At 28.3% G+C, this 21939-nt stretch overlaps 2 protein-coding genes across 5 annotated transcripts in view; one reads left to right on the forward strand and one right to left on the reverse strand.

The window, feature by feature from the left end:
- Positions 1-21939, forward strand: part of Cbl (E3 ubiquitin-protein ligase CBL) — a 51164-nt gene that overhangs the window by 17837 nt on the left and 11388 nt on the right. The window lies entirely within an intron of this gene.
- Positions 15291-20424, reverse strand: Gtpx1 (glutathione peroxidase-like 1). Of its 2 annotated transcripts, XM_035861279.2 has the most exons (6): positions 20264-20411; positions 18704-18807; positions 17649-17748; positions 17298-17407; positions 16463-16554; positions 15291-16027 (listed from the first exon to the last, which is right to left on the reverse strand). In XM_035861279.2, the coding sequence occupies exons 2-6, from the start codon at positions 18768-18770 to the stop codon at positions 15812-15814; spliced, it is 585 nt and encodes a 194-aa protein (XP_035717172.1). In that variant the 5' UTR covers positions 18771-18807; positions 20264-20411; the 3' UTR covers positions 15291-15811. The 2 variants fall into 2 exon arrangements, with proteins under 2 accessions (XP_035717172.1, XP_035717171.1); XM_035861278.2 differs by lacking the exon at positions 18704-18807 and having other exon boundaries at positions 15301-16027; positions 20264-20424.

A 21939-nucleotide genomic window follows, 5' to 3' on the forward strand; every position in this document is an offset into this window, starting at 1 on the left:
CGGTCGGTCCTGCAGGGACATTAATTCGATCCCTGAAATAATATATCCTGCGGGTAATATAAGACGTGTGCTTATACTTACGTGATTAATCAACGACTTCTCCTAAGGCAAAGACTTTTATTAAATGTCTTGAAATCGCTACGCTTATATATATGTATATATATTATAATGGAGGATGGGCGGTCCATCAATTTAGGTTCCAAAAGTTCTTCGATGATTTTTTAAATTAATAGATTTGGTTTTTTTCTCTCTCTCTCTCTCTTTTTTTTTTTTTTTTTATGTATATATAAGTTACACTTAGTATATATATTACAAGTAGTATTATTATACTGGTATAAATAATACTATAACCTTTATGTTATATATATATATATAATTTTATAAAATTATTCATATATTATATTATTATTTAATAAAATTATATATATATAAATATATAAAATATTTTAATATTATACATTAATAATTATATTAATATATAATATATTTAAAAATGTATAATAATATTTTTTTCTAATAATACATAATTTTTTTGTACACACGATAAGAAAAAAATTGTTTAGGAGAGGATTAATTACATTATTATTATTATTTTTTTTTTTTTTTTGCAAATAAAATTTTATACAAGGAAAATATAGTATATCCTTCAATAACGTCCAGGAAATAGGAGTATTTTGCTGACGGATATGAAGAAGCAAAAATAAAAACGCTCGAGGCTACACATTTGACATTTCGGTTTTCGTTATCATCGTCGTCGTCGTCGTCGTTGTCGTCGTCGTTGTCGTCGTCGTCGTCGTCGTCGTCGTCGTCGTCGTCGTCGTCGTCGTCGTCGTCGTTGTCGTCGTCGTCGTTGTCGTCGTTGTCGTCGTTGTCGTTGTCGTTGTCGTTGTCGTTGTTGTTGTCGTCGTTATCATCGTCGTCGTCGTAATACTAGAATGCATCGCATCGTTACGTATTATAACGCAGTATGAGGTTCAAATGAAAATAATAAAAAAAGAAAAGAAAAAGAAAAAAAAAGAAAAGAAGAAATAAAGGAAAAAAAAATATGCAACGGTACTAACATCAACAATATCCATTTTACTTTTTGATGCATGCGTATATATATATGTATATGTATATATGTTCGTATGTATATATATATATATATATATATATTTTATTCATTACGAGGGCAAATTCCATGTGCTGTTGCGGATACTCCAATTTTATCCTGTATACCGCAAATTTCGTCCTAAATTTGCAAGAATTTCGTGTCGAATGATATTGCATAGTTCGTGCGAATAAAATGAAAGAAGAAATTGAGGAGAAAAAAAGAATTGGATTTTATTTTCTTTTCCTTTTTCTTTTTCTTTCTTTCTTTCTTTTTTTTTTTTTTTTTTTTTTTTTTTCATTTTCTGTACACTCTCTATTGATTTGATTCGATTTATATTTTGATTATCTTTGTTTCTTATTCTTATTCTTATTCTTTTCAATATCTTATATCTTGCATATGAATATTTATTTCTCTATCAATTAATCTTATTTAATTTTTTTTAACAAGGAAAAAAAAAAGAAAGAAAAAAGATTTTTTTCTTCATCAATTTTTAAACTGATATATTTCCAACGGGTATAAGAAGAATTATTAATCGTAACTCGATAAGTTAATCATACGCCTGTAATTAGTTTCCGTTAAAATACAATTAATTAAAGTGATAGGAAATTTCGTTGAAAATATTTATTCGTAATTACGTTTGACAATTATGACAATGTCATGTGATACTCATTATTGTTCTACCCACTATATTTAAACATTTATAATCAATGGTAATAATTTCGATCGACAGTAATATTTATTTGTTGCGTTCGATTACAATGGGGAAAAAAAGAAAAGAAAAAAAAAAAAAAGAAAGGAAAAAATAATTTACGATCGAACGAGAAAACATCGTAACAATAAACGAGAGATCCTTTATAGAGATAAGCTTTTAAAAGTGACCGATACACATTCGGATCGATACAATCAGCGTCGATATTGAATAATGACGATAACGATAGGATATATCGAGGATGACATTATACTTCCTAGGATAACACTAAGCTACGTAGTATTATATATCTAGTTTCTTTATTATACCAACGATCTTATAGTTCGTCGTAGTCGTTGTCCTTGTCGTCGATCTCATTGTCGTTGGTCGTGTCGTTTATAAAAGAGGTCCTTAGTGAGGTAACGTTACGTAAAGGAATGTCACTCATGAATATATCAAATTCATTTCTATTCTCATTAGGTCGTGGATTTATACGTTATCCTAATCGCGTAATGAATATCCAATCAGTTAAGTCGAAGTAAAGAAGAAGAAGAAGAAGAACAAAAAAAAAAAGAAAGATGAGAGAGACAAACGGGAAAATCAATTTTATTGCGTATCTTTTCGTTTCTTTTTCTTTTTTTTTTTTTTCTTTTTTTCCTTTTGTTTTTTCTTTTCTTTTTCTTGGCCAGAAACGATTAAGAAATTTTAATTACAAAGGGTTATTCGCATAATTATTATTTCATTTACTTTCTACTTATTTGTCTCTTTCTTTTACTTTAATTTTTCTCTCTTTATTTTTTTTTTTTTTGAATTTATTCGTGAATGAAATAACAGATCTTTCAGGATCCTTGGAAAGATATAACGAAGTCAAAATTATAAGGAGAATAATAATGTATAAATATAATAATAACGATATGATGATATAATAAATTTATTTCCATTAATTATTAGAGAGAGAGAGAGAGAGAGAGAGAGATAGAGTGAAAACTTTATTTATTTATTTATTTATAAAATAAGACCAAGGAGGAAACTAGGTGATAATATGATACGTATGAATATTTAACGAAACTTTTTTCAGTATCCAATTATGAAATTGGAAATTGGCTTCCATTTAATATTGAAATTAAAGTAGAAATGAAAATAATGTAGTAATTAACATTCGAAGTTGAAAGTTCATTTATCATAATAGATCTAGTTATATTAAAGCTAAAACGTATAATAATTATGGAAACTCGTAGGAAAATTAGACTAATCTAGGATGAATTGGTTAAGATGAGAGGTTGTGGAAAGGAAAGTTAAATATATAGGCAGGTACTCAGTTTCGTTAACTTTTCGAATAAGTGACAAAATTGAGAGAAGAAAGAAATGTAAAATGGTCGAATTATTTTCACTATAATTTAACTAATTGAATTAAATTAAATTAAAAAAAAGAAGGAAGAAAAAAATTTGTAATCTTTGATCTTAATACGATCATAATTATGTAAATTAATGTATCGAACGATGTGTTGCTGTAACAACATTGTTTGAAGTATATGAGTCATTTGAAAAATTTCCGCTGCTTTCTTTCCTCTCTTTCCTTTCCGCTACCTCTTTTTTAATGTGAAATTTTGTTCACAAAATAAAAACACATTCTAAAGTGCAATAATAAAACAGTCGCGAATTTTTTTAAATGATCCTCATAAATATACGCGCCTCTGTGTGTGTGTGTGTGTGTGTGTGTGTGTGTGTGTGTGTGTGTGTGTGTGTACAAATATTTATTGGACAGTCTCTAATTATTTTAATGATATTTTTAACCTTTTGAAAGATAGACATCTGATTATGAAATATTTATATATAACTTTATTTCTATTATCGAAAGTGTTATAAAGGAAAAGAATGATCTCAGGAAAAGAAATGTGTGTGCATGTATCTATGTATTTATGTATGTATGTGTATATAATACTCTAGACAGATCGAAGTAGAAAATTCTCAATTTTCCGTTGCCTCGATAATCTCTCTATTTCTCTCTCTTTCTATTATTTTCTCTATAAAATAGTTATTTTCATCTGGACGATTCACTTTATCCTAATTTAGAAAGGACAAAGATAGATGAGAATAGAATTAGTTAAATGCGATCAGGTAAAATCTCTTTATCTATCGATCAGATAAATAGAAAATCAATTTTAAGCCGATTATGAGAATAGAATTAACATAAGTCGTACGAAAAAAAAAAAAAAAATAAATAAATAAATAAAAAGAAATAAAAAACATCGATGGACCAAATCTTTTGAAGAAAATCTTTCTCTCTCTCTCTTTCTCTCTTTGTCCCTCTTTCTCACGGTTGATCTCAGCGAATCTCGAGTTTCTTTTACCTTTTTGGCTGATATTCCTCGAGCATGTCGGACATGCCTGGAGGGAGCATCGGTCTTTTCCTCCTTTACTTATGTATCTCATCTTACGGAACCCAAGAAAACATAAGCAGATCCTACGATCTTCTTACGGAGGGGAATGAAATTTCCAGACTTTGCGTTCTCTGGATTACACAACTTGACACGAAATTTTACATACATTAAATACATACACACACACACACACACCCACCCACAATATATATATGTTGTATATTCATATTCAAATTTATATATGCACATATGTAGATATATTCAGGCATTCTAAATATTATTTATGATTACTACAGGAATCAATGCAACGTAATCAATTTATAATCGCATATAAATGTATATAAATTTGTATAAATTTAATAAATAATAATATTCTAATAGAATGAATTAAATATATTCAAAAGTTTTCTTCTGCTTTCATTCTTTTTCGTTTTTTTTTGTTTTTTTTTTTCTTATTTTCTTTATAATTCTTTCTTTTTTTTTTCCTTATCCTACTTTTTATCTTTTAATTTCTTATCCTTCTTTCTTTTTTTTTCTTTTTAATTATTAATAAGCTGATATAAAAACCATAATAATTTTACAACAATGATTAAATTCAACATATAATACAGATAGACGAACAGATATACATACACCAGAGACATGCATCCATGCATATGCATACATATATACATAGTGGAACGAAAGTACCGACTAGAGTTTCCTCCTTCCCTCTCCCTCTTTCTCGGCGCGGTAGCCATCCGAGTTAAGCTCACATCCGGACGTGAGCCGAAGCGGAAGGAAGGGGTCGTGACGTTGCGATTAAGGCGAATTAAACGAGCGAGAGCGACACGAATCGTGGAGATAGAGATGCTGGGGGAGGGGGATGGTAGGTGGTGGAGTATCTACTCTACTCACCACCTCACCTCACCTCTCCAATCCTCTTCGTGTCATCGACGTCATCTGCGTCATCGTTGTCATCATTGTCATCATTGTCATCGTACTCCTCCTCCTCCTCCTTCTCCTCCTCCTATTCATCCTCCTCTTCATCCTACTTCTCTTTCTCCTCCTCGTCTGGGTACACTTATCGACGTGCAAGCTTTCGCCTACTCTCATTGGCTCGACGACTCTGCAGTCAGTGCCAACGGTCCTCCATAGAAATAGTATTTTATGGATCTTTTCTCTCTTTCTCCCTCTCTCTCTCTTTTTATCTTTATCTTTCTTTGCAAGAAATGAAAATGTCATATTTACAAGAAGAAACTAATCTTCCATTTGTAATTAAGGTTTTTATCATTTTTCTTTTCATTTTTCTTTCAATATTATTTATATAAATAAATATATATATATATATATTAACTTAGTTTATAAGAAAAAGATTGATCTTTCATTTGTAATAAAGTTTTTTATTATTCTTCTTTTTTCCTTCATTTAATGTTATGTATTATATTATATATAATAATATATATTAGTTTAACTTACAAAGAAAAGGATCGATCTTTCATTTGTAATAAAGTTTCTATTATTTCTCTTTTTTTCTTCTGCTTTTCTTTTTCTTTTTCTTTTTCTTTTATAAATAATATTAAACTTAACTTTCAAAAAGATTTAGATCCGTAATAAGATTTTTTCATCCTCTCCTTCAATGTTACATTAATCTAACCTGGTCGAGATGAATTATTGATACGTGATATCTAATAAATTTTTTATCATTTTTCTTCAATGTCATATTGATTCAATTTTCCACGAGAAATTGTTCTTTCATTCGTAATAAATTTTTTATCGTATTAATATATTCTTTAAGACGAAATTGTTCTTTCATTCGTAATAAATATTTTATATAATTTTTTTTTTTCTTTTTCTTTTCTTTTCTTTTTTACTCCATAGATAATTCGTAATCTACCGTTATAATTATATCACGTTAAGTATAATTCATACTTTCTAAGTAAACGTTGATAATTGGATTTCTTTTTATTTTTTTTTCTTTTTTCTTTTTTTTTTGTGAAAGAAAGAAAGCAAGAAAAGAATAGATTAAATAAGATTTATAAAAAAAAAAAAAAAGATGTATAGAAAGAAGAGGATTAAGATAAAAATTATTTGAGTGACAGTTTATAGTTTTATTACTGATAGAAGTAATAAAAAAAAAACCAGTTCTTTTGTTTTAATCTATTAAATAAAAAAAATTTTTTTTATACTACGAGAAAGAGAGAGAGAGAGACAGTGATCGAGATAGAGATAGAAATAGAGATAGAGATAGAAATAGAGATAGAGACGTTTTTCAAGTACATATAGACTTCGTCAAACATGAGAGAGATGGACAGATAGAGGATTTGTAGAGAGAAAGAAGGATGAGAAATGAGAGTGAGCTTTATTCTTCTTTTCCTGACGGACGTTTCGAGTCGTTGTCAAAGAGAGACTGATTGGAAGGTCTCGATTCTTTTTATCGATCGTATATTCCTTTTTCTCTCTCTCTCTCTCTCTCTCTCTCTCTCTCTCTCTCTCTCTCTCTCTCTCATATTTCTGTCTATCTCCATGAGAAAGTAAAAATTTTCTGGAGAAAAAAAAAAGAGTTATAAATTCACTTCTTTTTTTTTTTTTTTTTTTTTTTTTTTTTTTTTTTTTTTTTTTTAAATATCAAATGAATAATTAAAAGAATAAATACATGGCGGAGTAAGGATAGTGCAGGGTTCAACAATATGAAGAGGTCAAAGTTTCTAGGCTATATTTAAAAATCAATTACTCTTTTCCGTGGATTCTTTTTTTTTTTTCTTTTTGTTTTTGTGAGGGAAGTCAATTTTTATTTTCAGATTATAAATATTGCAGGCACAAGAATTTTTTATTCGTCTAGAAACTTTTACCAACCATCTATCTTGTATATAATGAATAATTAAAAAAAAAACAGATATAATGAATTTTCGATGTCTTGTCTTTCAGAAAAACTTTTCAGGCGAACTTTCTTTTTTCCTTTTTCCCCCATTCTTTTACTTCTTCTTCTTCTTTTTTTATTTTTTTATTTTTTTTTTTTTTTTTTTTGCTCAAACTGCAAAACTACAAGAGTCTAAGAACCTTTGGCATTCACCTTGTATATAATGAATAATTAAAAGAATAAATGTACAGAGTGAATATTCAACGTGTTTTAATCCTTCGGAAAGACTTGCTAAGTTAAATATTTTTTTATTTTATTTTTTTATCATTATCTTTACTTCTTATACCTTAATTTTTTTTTCTTTTTCTCTCATACTGTAAAACCACAAGTCTAGAAACTTTGTACACCCACTCAGTATATAATGAATAATTAAAAGAATAAATATAATGAATATTCATTTCTTCGGAAGGTAAATATTTTTTTTCGTTTTTCTTTTTTTTTTTCGAAGCATATTATCAAAGTAGTTAGAAGAAGTGTAGAGAAATAACAAAAAAAAAAAAAAAACGTAGACGATGAGGATAAAGAGTATGAGAGGGAGAGAGAGAGAGAGAGAAAAAAAGAAAGAAAGAAAAGATGAAAGAAGCCGATGAATGAAAGGACAAGTCCATTCTTTCCTTGATCGTTTTCTTGTCGTCGCATTCTTTTCCTTGACCTCGTTGACGTTGAACATGATAAGAAAAAAAGAGAGAAAAAGAGAGAAGGAAAGAAATATTTCCTCGGAAGAGATTGATCCTACGAAAATGTGAACCCACTGGAATCGAGAAGCTAATCCAATTTTTCTTATTTAACTCTGTCTTTCTCTCTCTTTCTCTTTTTTCCCTCCCACACACACATATAATATATATACCTATATCTTTTCGGGTAGTAGTAGCATCACCCACGCAATGAAAACTCGGTCGATCTCGGAATCGACGCGTGGTGATACATACATACGATGGTTATAAAAGGGATGGGAGGAAGAGTATTTAGAGTGGTATAAAGCGCCCACGTTAAAATATACTATACCGAAATGTCTGGTTTCCATGTTCGATTGCCTTTCTTCCTACTTTTACGGGGTTATTTGTGCGTCCGTTGGTATATAATATGTAACCGTTATTTTTAGCCATCCTTACTTCCGGCCCGTCGTTATTACTTGCGACAGAGAATAAGAAAGAGAAAGATAGAAACAGAGGTGAATATAGAGATAGAGATAGAGATAGAGATAGAGGTAGAGATAGAGAATGAGTGCACAGCTTCCTTCTCCTCTTCTTCTTCTTCTTTTTCTTCTTTTTCTTTGCTAGTCGATGTCCAAGAGAGAACAGCTTTTGCAAGAGATATAGAAAAGGAAAAGAAGAAAGTAGATCCGTGAACGTAAAAGATAAAAAGAGAATGAGTAAGTGAGTAAATGAGTGGATGAGTGAGTGAGTGAGTGAGTGAGTACAAATACATTTCCTGAAATAGAACTGAATGGACAGACGGTGTGGTATTCCTTTTACCGATTTGTCCTAGAAAGACGTTCTCGTAACTATCTTCACGGAACTCACCCAACGTATTTCCATCTAATACCACTTATCCTTCTCGGCCATCTATATTGAAATTAACTGTGCCAATTTCTATCAAAAGGGTTTAGCGTCGTACTTCAAGTAATGACAGCAGAGAGAGAGAGGGAGAGAGAGAGAGGGATAAAGAGCTCTTTGAAGACCGTGACTTCTTTATTAAACTGAAGACGTCTTCTCTTCTTCGATAATACATTCAATTTATAATACCTATCCAATAAGGTAATACGAGAGAGAGAGAGAGAGAGAGAGAGAGAGAGAGAGAGAGACTTATTTATAATGTGATAAAGAAAGAGGTCTCACGTAATAGATTCCATGAATATCTTTAGAATACTATAATAATTCTAAGTTCCTCATTTTATTATAAGGAAATAGAAAAGGAGAAAGTTTTTTCCTTATTATTATTATTATTATTATTATTATCTTTTTTTCTTTTTTTTTTTTCTTTTCTTTTATTATTTCTTTATATATATATATATATATATATATATATGTATGTATGTATGTATGTATGTATATGTATTGAATATATATTATCATCCTAGTTCCTTTTTGTATTACGCAAGAATCTCGTATGCACACAAGGTCGCATACGAACGGATCCGTGCAAGGATCGTACATAGAAATCGTTTCGCGTTTATGGTTATGACTTTATATGTATACATAGTGGTATATTAAATACATATGTATGTATGCATGTAAATATGTGTGTCTGTGTATATATGTATATGAACGAATACGTGAGTCTATTAAAGAAAGAGAGCTTCGTTCCTGCTACTCCGACAACGTGCTGTGCTAGAACGAGAAAGGAAAAACGCATCGAAACTTTTACACCGGATCCATTTTCTTACCGTGACCCATATTATATATGTATGCATGTATATACAGATATTATTTCTCTTGCAAATGATTTGGCGCGCCCGCGTCTGTATGTATGTGTGTGTGTGTGTGTGTGAGAGAGAGAGAGAAAGAAAGAGAGGTCATTTAGAGTCATATGAGTTCGATCGTAAAAGGGGTTTGAAAGGTTTCACGGTCGCCGACGTTGCAGACAGACAAATCCTAAAACCGGATTAGAATTTTTTTTTTTTGTTCCTTTTATTCTTTCTTTCTTTCTTTTTTTTTTTTCTTTTTTGATAAAAAACAATTAAAAAAGTGCTTTCGCACCTTCCCTGTTATAATGTTAGAACACTTGTGTATAATATTGGATTATTTTTTTTGTTTTTCTTTTTTTTTTCTCTTGAAGAACTAAAATTGAAATATTATGGGGAAAAAAAAAGAAAAAAAAACAAAAAGAGAGAGAGAATAGCGGGAGTAGAGAATGTTTATTTATATTGGTTTACTTTTAATATGACGAATTTTTCATACTATTACAAATTTTTTTTTTAACGTCCAAATCCTTTTTATATTTTTCAAACGAAATATCAAATTTTTTATGCACGTACATATACACATATAAAAGGGTTATCTATATATAACTATAATAAAAAACATTTTATTTATATATATATATATATATATATATATATATATATATATATATATATTCTTTTTCGACTATTTTAAAGAAAAAGACTTGTGTATATTTTCGAAGGAATTCACTAAGAAATAAATGTCGCAGATGTTCTCTTTGTCATGTTATAGGCACACATACACACACACACACACACACACAGCTTTAGACCTCAGGAACTTCTTATGAGGTTCCTTGACTTTGGGTTGTTATCGAGAAGACATGGAATTTTCGGTTACATTGTCTATATCCCTACGTTTATCCGTAAACTACGTTAAAACAGACGAACCATGTCAAGAATTCACCGTCTACGTTCTTTGTCACTGTGAAAGTAATTCTCTTTAAAGAGGGTTGAAATACATTCCAAGAGGGGTGACTTCCCTATGCTCGCAAGTATTTCTCCTTTGGTACGGTGTACCGAAGTGAAATAGACGAAGTGAAAAGAAAAACAGAAGAAAAAATTCTTCGTACACTTTTATTCGTCATTTTAACAATAATTTCCAAATTTTTAATTACGATTAACTCTTTTGTCATTGTAAAAGATATTATAACACATTTCCCAAAGCTAATTTCGTACAATTATTTCTATATTATTATTATTTTTTTTTCTTTTTCCTTTCTTTTAATTTTAATCTGCTAACGCTTTAATTGTTTATCAATAGAAGTTTTTTCTTTTTTTTTTTTTTTTATTTATAATAATAAATGTTACGATATAAATATAAACATTCGAAAAATGCAATCAATGATATTTTTTTTATGGATTCACATATTTTTATCGATGAATAAAAAAGAAAACAAAAAAAAAATTGAAAAGAAGTTCAAATAATTTAATATTAAAAGATATTTCACAATATATAACATTCCTTTTTATAATTCATGCATATATTCAAAATGATAAATAGACATATAACATACACACACACACATGCACACAAACACATACATATGATGATGGTATATGTAATTCGATAAAAAAAAAAAAAGATACAACGTTTTCCGATATCAGTACGAATGAATGAATTCTCTAACATAGGGACACACGTGCATTATAAAAATAATCTTACTTTTATGAGAATCGATATCTGTAATAATAAAAATAATATTTGATAATGGTGGTTAATATAACATAGAAATTAACAAGAGTAACACCACCACCACCACCACCACCACTTAAATACCATTATAATAGAACCTTTGGAAAGGACGAAGCATCCTTGAAATTTCATTCTAGTCGTTCCACTGACATTTTCCATTATATATATTTTTACTTAACACCGTTCTACATGAACGAGAGAGAGAGAGAGAGAGAGAGAGAGAGAGAGAGAGAGAGAGAGAGAGAGAGAGAGAGAGAAAATTTAGTATATACTTAAAGAACACACATACACATGCATACTAATTTTTTTCTCCATTTAAATTTCACGGTAAAGGGTGACTAGAGAGAGAGAAAGAGAGAGAGAGAGAGAGAGAGAGAGAGAGAGAGAGAGAGAGAGAGAGAGAGAGAGAGAGAGAGAGAGAAAGAAGTATATGAGCTTACGTTATACGTTTAAAATACATTTAGGATCCGATACTAATTATTAGGTGCGTCATCAGTGCTAATTATAGGAGCACGATAGTCTCTCGTGTTTATCGACCGGCCAAGGTGCGCAGTATAATTTATTTACGTTACATGAAAGATAGAGAAAGAAAGAGAGAGAGAGGGAATGTACATAAAAAAAAAAAAAAAAAAAAGAAAAGAAAGGAAGGAAAAAAGTGTATTACAGTGTACACACACGTTATACATATCTTCATACTTTTCATGATCTTCAATAGAACTAATTACGAGACGCCCACAATAAAGATTACAAAAATGTATATATATATATTTTTTTTCTCCGTTTGTATATATATATATATATATATATATATTTATTTATTTATATATAACAGAATAATAATCAGGTATATAACGTGGGCAAAAGAAATTGCGTGTTTTCATCATTTCTAAATGGTTTTATCTTTTCATTTGGTCGTCGCGTTGAGATAAATCGTTTAGAAGAAAATAATTAACGTAAATAGATATATTCATATACATATATATATACGCACATAATGTATTTATGTAATATGTATGTATTTTTTAAAGGTTAAGGTGAAACATTTATTCATCTTTTTATTTATTTTTTTTTCTTTTTCTTTTTTTTTTTTTTTTTTTTTTTTATCCAAGCATTATATGTGAGTAGTACAAAATTATATAGTATAAATAATATACATATACATAAATAAATATATATATATATATATATATATATATATATATATATATATACAGACAGATAAATACGCAAATCATTCTTTATTTTCTTTATCGAATTAATAAATGAACGATAAAGCTGTTAGTACTTATGATTATTCATACGCAATGTTCATTATGGATCTATTTAAAAGATAAAAAGATTTAATAAACAGAATAAAAAAAAATTAAAAAAAACAAAAAGATTTTTAAAATAAAGAGAACACTTTTTCTAATATATTACACGTCACGTTTGAAGAGTACCAATCTGGTATTTTTATCCTACTTGCTGCTACATTGAAATCTGATGTTTACTATTTAAAAAAAGGAAAGGAAAAAGGGGAAAGAAAAATGAAAAAAAAAAGTGAGAATGTTTTCAATTTTGTTAGCCTCCAGAATGTAGCTAGAAATTGGCTCTCTCTCTTTTTCTATCTCTCTCTCTCTCTCTCTCTCTCTCTCTCTCTCTCTCTCTCTCTCTCTCTCTCTCTCTCTTTGTTTCTCTCTCACTCCCACTTTGCAACCCCCAATGCCCTTTTCCAACTTCGATCAGTTATCGACTTTGCCCTTGCAATAAGAGTGGGATAGGGATATATATATATATGTTGTGTGTTACAAATACATACACACATGCATACACAAATATGTATGTATGTGTATGTATGTATGTGTATGTTCAACGACGAGTAGCATCCATATATCGTCCAATACCAATAGCTCGTGGAAAAGCTTCATTCTATGAATGGAGTCGAGCGCCGGATCAGTCGACACAAGCAAGGACGACTAATTATAGCGGGTAGTAGTATCTCTGTCTCTCTCTCTCTCTCTCTCTCTGTCTCTCTCTCGGCTTTGAGTTTTCCTACGTTGACCGTATATGCTCGAATACTCTCTTTGTACTTCAAACATGTAACAATAATAATAATAATAATAAAATGATGAAATAATAGAAACAAAAGGTATTGTGTTCCTTTAAACGCGATGATATATCATTGATAAAGTTTCATCGTGATCATTGAAAAAATTCTTACGAGTAATAAATAATAATAGAATAAAAAAAAGAAGATAATTTTGATTTCTACAGTAATATTATATATATATATATATATATATATATATATATATATATATATATATAATTAAATTTTGCTATTATTATCATTGCTTGAATTTTGTCGGGGATTAATCGAATCGAATTTTTTATGAAATATAATAAGATATTATCATTCCTTCCTGTTACGATAATATTTCATTAATTAAATTAAATTTGGGAAAAAACCTGTACGTATCCAAAACGTGCGTATGATACGCATCGAGAGGGGAAAGAAAAGGGAATTAAAAAGAAACTTTTCAACTTCTATACGATTATCTATATAGATCTTTGAAAAATTTTATTTAAATTCATCGAAAGATTTATAATCTTGCAATTGAAGGATTTGTAATATATTTATATATATATATATATATATATATATATATATATATATATATATATATATATATAAAAGAACAGAAAAGAAGAATTATTTCTCGTGTATCTACCGATAAAAATACATGTAGGAATTGGAAAAGTTATTTTAGCCTAAAAGCGATGTATTTACGATTTTACTTTCGATAAGATCAAACGATATCACGTTGTATGCATTTACGATTTCAATGGAGCTAACATCTTCGAGTGGAGCAATCGATGTCACGTCCTAGAGATAGCAAGTTAATCTTTGATGAAGTAAGTAGATTAGATCACATCGTGTGTACACACACATATATATATATATATCATTTTCCTGACTTATCGATCATTGCCTATCATAGATTACGTTAACATGCAATGACGAATTTAATTGACCCGATTGACAAAAAGAAAGAAAGAAAAAAAAAGAATTCATTGAACGATGAAAGAAGATGGAAGAAAAAATTAATAAAAGGAATTTAAAAAATAAATAAATAAATAAATAAATTTAATAGGGCTGATAGAAAAAATCATTGCATAATAATAAGGGGAGCAAAAGAGAAAGGACAAATTTACGATCAAAAGTAAAAGTTACTAATTGCAATGGAATTAAATTTCACAATTGAATTTCATTGTGCCGACGGAAAAAAAAATATTGAATAATGGTTGGTGGTGATGATGATGATGATGATAATGATAGTGATAAGGGGAGAGGGGGGAAGAAGCGGAACAAATAAATTTACGTTTATAAAAGGGAGAGTTACTACTAATTGGCAACAGCTTTCGTTTTGCCAGAAATAGATCATGCTCGTAGGAAGAAATATAAACTTCGTTGAATGGACATAAGAGTTTAGCGCTGATTAAGATTAAAAAGAGAGGTAGAAGGGAAAAAAGAGAGAGAGAGAGAGAGAGAGAGAGAGAGAGAGAGAGAGAACGCGTGGGAGAAGTTAAGAAAATTACATAGACGCACAAACACATATATAAACACATATACTCTTGTGTGATCATCGTAAAGGATATATAAGAGAAACAAATTACTCTACTCCCAACGCGTAATTAATTAACGGTGAGTCAGTGTCAAGTACAATACGAGTTTATAAATATAGGACTTCTCTTTCTCTTTCTCTCTCTCTCTTTTTCTTTTTTATACTTACTATTACCGATAATCCTTTTATTAAGAGGATAATTAGGAACGTAGGACCGGTTTATTTCAAAGATTAAAAACCGACATTTTAATGATACATTTCCTCTTTTAAAATCATAAGTCTACTGACGATTGTATCATCTTGTTAAATGTATTAATATTTTTATTGATAATATAATATGATATTTATTTATATAACTAGGAACATTGATCATATAATATATATATATAATATATAAGTAAAGTAATTTGTGAACAAGTAAATATTATATGTCAAAAAATATTATTCGAATAAGTATACGTGTAATATAAACTATATAAAAGTATATGAAAACTTTGTGAGGGGTGTTTAGAAAATTCAACGAATTAACTTGCAAAATAATTTTTGAAGAAGCAATAATATACATATATTATTTCATCAAAAAGAATATATATATATTATTTATCAAGAAACATTGTTCGAATAAGTGTACACGTGTAATATTACATATAAAACGTGTCAATATACAAAAATTAATACAAATATTAAATAATAAATTTGCAAGAGAGAGAGATAGAGAGAGAGAGAGAGAAAGAGAGAAAAGAAAAAATGAATAATAATTATAAATAAGTAAAATAATGTGTATGCCACTAAAATAAGAAAGAGTAAATATATACTTTTATAAACTAATAAAGAAATTAATAAATTAATTTGTGAACATCATAAGAAAAGGAAAAGAACCTTTTTTTTTATATATATGCATGTATCTGTGTATAATGTACGTTAATCACGTTGCTCTTATTCACCTAAGTCTATTATTAATATTCAATATGACATATCGTTATACATGGTTCTTATTATTCAATTATTAAAAATATTTCTCAAGATTTTCCTTCAATTTGCTAGGATCTACGTTAGGACCATGACGTTCGACGACTTGTCCTTCTTTGTTAACGATAAACTTTGTGAAATTCCATTTGATAAAATTCCCGAAAGTACCACCTTGTTCCTTTTTCAAATATTTCCATAAAGGATGAGTATGATCACCATTAACGTCGATTTTTTCGAACAAATCGAATTTCACCTAAGACGAAACACACAGCTATATTAATAAAAATCATTTTATTTATTCATTTATTTATTATTTATTTTATTTTAATCTTATCTAACGTTTGACTTATTCTATAACTATATTTTATATATATATATATATATATATATATATTTTATTTTTTGTATATCATATTTGATTAGTATAATTATGATATATTGTATTAAACATTATTTATGACTGATAAAAATGAAACTTTTATGATATGAGCTAATAAATAATTAATTTTCCAACAAAAAATCAAATAAGAATTATTATTATTATTATTATTATTATTATTATTATTATTATATATTATATAATAAAATTATGTGACTTGAAAGTTACACGTGCCATTAGAAAAAAATATATGTATAATATTTCTAAAGTATCTTGTAACTAAATAATTTCAATCAAAAGATCGATTACCTTTTGTTTATCGGCGAAACTGCAAATTTCTTCACTGTTGCCAGGTTCTTGGCCATTAAATTGATTACATGGAAAAGCCAGGATGCGTAAACCTAATAAATAATAATAATGATCGAATAATTATATTCTTTCATACGTATTATAATCTTTCGAATTGTTTATAATTTTTTTAGAAATATCTCTGTGTGTATGTGTGTCTATGTATCGCTTGAGAAACAGACAGAGAGAGAGAGAGAGAGAGAGAGAAAGAAAGAGACATTATCTTAAGTGTTTCTTTCTATTTAGCATAATTCAAAATAAAATTATCTATCATACCTGTGCGCACACGTACACACACATAAAGTGAACCAGAAACTTTTAGATGATTTTAAAAATCAATCACTCTTTTTCGAGACTTTTTAGCCCAATTATTTTTTTTTTTTTTTTTTTTTTTTTTTTTCGAAAGAATAATTGTTTTTAAATCATCTAAAACCTTCTGACCCATCCTGTATTAATAATAATAATAATAATAATAATAATAATAATAATAATAATAATAATAATAATAATAATAATAATAATAATAATAATAATAATAATAATAATAATAATAATAATAATAATAATAATAATAGTAATAATAATAATAATATATCATATATATATATATGATAAATATGTTTGTAATATAAGAAAAAAAAAATTTGAACTCTTCGAAAACTTATTGAAAAGTAACATATAGAATATATATTTTATATGACTTTAAATGGATCCATTGCCCTATCTCTCTTTTCTTTTCTTTTTCTCTCTTCGTCTCGTTTAAACTGATTTATGTTCGAAACTTTTGCTCACTGACCTTTGGATTCGCCGTACTCATCATAGAGTTCATTCAGTTCCTTATAGTTCGTCGCAGTGAGTCCACATTTCGAGGCAACGTTTACGATCAGGCATACGTGATCCTTGTATCTAATTGTATGGACGAGATTTAAAAAAGAAAAAAAAAAAAAAAAAAGAAAAAAAAAAAGAAGGAAAAGAAATACAAAACAAATAAAAAAAAAAGAAACGATGGAAATTAACGAGTAGAAAAATTTTATGAAATTTTAAGACTTAAGAGAAGATAGTTTCGTTTTAAGAGAAGAAAAAAAAATAAGAAAAAAAGAAAAGAGGAAAATAAAATGAAGAAATAGAAAAGTGTGCTAATACTCACTTCGACAAAGGAACTTCTTCGCCTTTAATAGAATTAGCCGTGAAATCATAAATCGATTTGGCCGACTTATAATCCTGATTTCCGTTCATCGTATCAACGGCTAAAAAAGAAAAGAAAAAAAAAAAAAAGAAAGAAAGAAAAAGAGAAAAATTGAAACAAAGTGAAAACGATCTGATCGAAAAGGGGAAAAAGAATAGAAGAAAAAAGAGAGAGAGAGAGAGAGAAAGATATGTCGGTGTTTTGATTTCAAGTGTAGAATTTTTTGATAAAAATATTTGTTCCTTTTTTTTGCGGTTAAAAGGGGGAGAAAAAAAAGCAAAGGAAAAAATTGAGGCGAAAGATTGAATCGTTAAATCGACGTTGCTATCGAACCTTTTTTTTTCTTTTCTTTTCTTTTCTTTTCTTTTCTTTTATTTAATAAAATATATTTGTCCAAGCGATATCGAAAGCTATAAAAGGATTAATAAATAAACGGGACACGTGTTGCGTCGGATTTAAATCGGAATAAACACACACTCATCACACGTTGTTGTTAACGCACATCGAGCTTCGTCATCGTGCTTCTTTTGCGTCGAACAAAAACAACAACACATACACACATGCGCAAACACGTACACGCGCGTATGCATGCACATATATATATACACACACACACACACACACACACAATACCCCCGATTTATTTTCTTCATTTTCCTTCGTCTTTTTCCATGAATTCGTGGCATTCGTTATTTTATCTGTCGATAGTCAGGAGATGAATGTAGGAGTGGGATTATAGGGAAAGACAAGGATGGGAGGGATATATATATAAGTGGAAACGAGAAAAAAGGAGGGAATATAATGTAATCGTGTTCACGGAATATTGACAAACAATTAATTTATCAAATCGTGAAATTCTCTCGTGAACTCGATTATGCTTTTTTTTTTCTTTTTTTTTTTTTTTTTTATATATATATATATATATATATATATATATATATATATATATATACGTGTATATGTACGCTTGTTCTTTTTTCATTCATTAAAAAAATGCATTGGTTGAATTTACGTGCCTGTTACGGATCGAATGAGAAGTGGGAATGCCCTTGGTAGCAATGCGAGTTTTTTTATCGTGTGCATTTTTCATTCACAAGTGTTTAAACTTGTAACAACGTTCCTGAAATTTATAGTGCAAATTTTCAATCACGTGTATCTAACGTAGAACTTTTTTGTTCCCCCCATTGATTTTTTTTTTTTTTTTTTTTTCAATTGAATGTTTAATTAGATTCAGTAAAAAGAAAAGAAAAGAAACAAAATTTAATTTAATAAATAATAATAATAATTATTATTATTATTATTATAATTATTATTATTATTAGTACTAGTAGTAAAATGGTCATGCATCTTGATAAAAGGAAGAAAATAATTATCGATGGTATTTATCGCCTAGTTTCAAAAAATTTTATCAGTATTTTAATACCACCCCCTTACACCGTTTTTTTTTTTTTTTTTTTTTTTTTAAGACACTTCTTTAGAAAAGAGACGCTGACTCATTTGGAGGCACGTCGTCATTCATACAACAGGATCTTCACATCCGCCTTTTTCAAATATCGATGTAAGCCGATAAGAAGAGATACTCTCAAAGAGATAACGTGCATCGCGTCACCGATATTCCATTCTTTAATCACTATATAATTCACATTTGTTGAAAATGTATATATATGTATGTATACCTATATATTTCAATACATACGACCTTAACACACTATACGATCATTAAAAAACGAACAAATGTGCTTCATTCGTGTATATCATCGTATTACAATCGTATAATATCAGATTTTTTTTTTTTTTTTTTTTTTTTTTTTTTTTTTTTTTTTTTTTTTTTTTTTTTTGACAATTTATTTTAAATAAAAGGGGGCATGCAAAGCATGCATGTAATATACTACACATGTATTTCTCATGTTAACTCTTTTCAGATTCTACGTTAACCTCATTCCCATTTTGGAAACCCTTTGAATTTATTCAAAAGAAAAATCCGAATTCAAAGAAAAGCTCGACGTTTGACGAAGCTTTTACATTAGTCTTTCTTTATATATGCATATATATGTATATATATACATATGTGTGTATATACATCACATATCGCATGCATTTTTTAATATCATTTTCGTACTTTTTCATATAATGAGAAAATATTCTCGCGTATTTAGTTATTCGTAAGATTATTATTCGTAAAAAAAATAAGAAACAGAAAAATATGTATATATATATATATAATAAATAAAAAAGAAAAAGAAGTCAAAACGAGTGAAAAAATTATGACAGGAAGTGACAATAATAAATCAATCCAGTGAAATCAATCGAATGATAATCGAATAGGATGCACATTGGGGAAACATTTTTCAACCATCGATAATGGGAACTGTTATCGACCGAGCTTGAACGAAACACGTCGCGCCATCTAACAAACCAATGAGTGAACTAAAATGGTCTTCGGTGTCTAAATTGTAGCCGGTTGTCCTCTAACCCATTTTCACGTATTCTCTTTTTCATGATTATTTAAGATAATTTTACTATTATCGAAACAAATCATATTATCTTTCGTTTTATCGTGAACTTATTAATCTTACCGAAAAAATATCGGTGAGAGAAGAAAACAGTAATCAGAAATATCACAACACTTTCACGAAGCATAAAACCACGCAACATCAATTCTTTCCTTGTACTGACGAACCGATGCGCAACTTTCGTCTAATAACCACGAACTTGACGGAAGGGAGGGGTCAGAGGAATCCGTTAAAACGAATGCGCGCGACGATTTTCTCACAGTAACGTAATCACTGTTGTTAGAAATTGTGTCATTTAACAAAAAAAAAAAAAAAATAAAAAAATCTATAAAATATATCCACGATCGATTTGTTCTTTTTTTCTTTTTCTTTCTTTTAATAACGTTCGAAATTCATGAAATAATTAATCTCATTCTATGTTTATACCATTATCCATTACTAAATGATTTCTGATTAAATATTATCGATTTTCACATAAAATTTTTCTGATTATATTTATAGAAAATAGACAAAATTAATCTATATGGAGTCAGAACGAATAAAAATGATTAAAATTATCGAAAAGATTTTTAGATTTATCGAATCGACGATTCTTTTTTATAATTTTTTTTTTGTTTTTTGCGACAATTTTTATCATATAATAAAATAATACTACTTGTATGTCCTCGTATGTTTCATAATATTATAAATATACGAAAGTCCTATTTTTGTGTGATTATGTTCTTCTATAGTTGAAAAACGAAAAGAAAAAAGCAAAATGCTTTCTTAAATATTTGATTCGCGAAGTGTTGAGGACATATGTGACATTTGTTAAATATGACGAAGCAATTTTCTTTAGAATAACCAACAACAATAAACTTTCTTTAAGAATTCTCGTCGAATCGATATAAATGATTCGCAGAAAATTATTTTTATTTCTAAGACCGTATAGAAAATATTTATCATTTATTATTACATTTAATAATTAATTCATTATTACATTTAATTTTTGTATTCTTTATATTTCCTTTTTCGTTTATTTTTCGATATTATTTTTTTGTTTTGTTTTTTTTTCTTTTTTATAAATACCTAAGCAAAAAGATTCATCGTCAAAAAAAAAAAGAAGAAAGAAAAGAAGAAGAAATTTCAATAATTCGAACGTTTCGAAATATTTATCAGAAGTAATATTTTGAGGTTAGATCGAATATCTGATATAACATTTTCTTTGATCACACTTTGCTCTTACAATACGTTTCGATCGAAACTTAAAATATTTATCATAATAGACACCAACTGCTGTAAAGCATGAGAAAATAAAACATAGAAACATATTGCAAACCTTGGGGGACTCTCGTATTACACATCAAGGATGCTCAAGTTACGAAACAATGTCTTATTAAATATCCAAGAATATGATGCAAATTAGAATGCGTCATATCGTGGTCTATCATTTACTTTGAATTTCTAACGAATTATTATTTTATACGATTATTTTAAAAATACTCTTTGGGCTTCGAAGGTTTTCATTTTTGAAATTATTATTATATATAGAATATCAGAATATTTTAATACATTTCTGTTATATTGAAAATATTTTTTTCTTTTTTTCCTTTTTTTCGTTTAAAAATAGATTTTATTTGAAGTAGGAGGGTTGGGGATAAATAATGGTGGCAAGAAAATTGGTTTTTTTTTTCTTTTTTTTTTTTTTTTTTTTTTTTACAAGGTGAAGCAAAACGATATTAAAAATCAGTTACTCTCTC

This window comes from Vespa mandarinia, chromosome 2 (assembly GCF_050613455.1).
Source record: "Vespa mandarinia isolate Hongniang chromosome 2, ASM5061345v1, whole genome shotgun sequence".
Lineage (NCBI taxonomy): Eukaryota > Metazoa > Arthropoda > Insecta > Hymenoptera > Vespidae > Vespa > Vespa mandarinia.

Coding starts and splice junctions, on each gene's coding strand:
- Gtpx1 (XM_035861278.2), bottom strand. CDS start 20,342: ATGTTGCGTGGTTTTATGCTTCGTGAAAGTGTTGTGATATTTCTGATT. Junction 17,749..20,263: donor CTCTCACCGATATTTTTTCG/GTAAGATTAATA, acceptor TTTCTTTTTTAG/CCGTTGATACGATGAACGGA. Junction 17,408..17,648: donor GAAGAAGTTCCTTTGTCGAA/GTGAGTATTAGC, acceptor CCATACAATTAG/ATACAAGGATCACGTATGCC.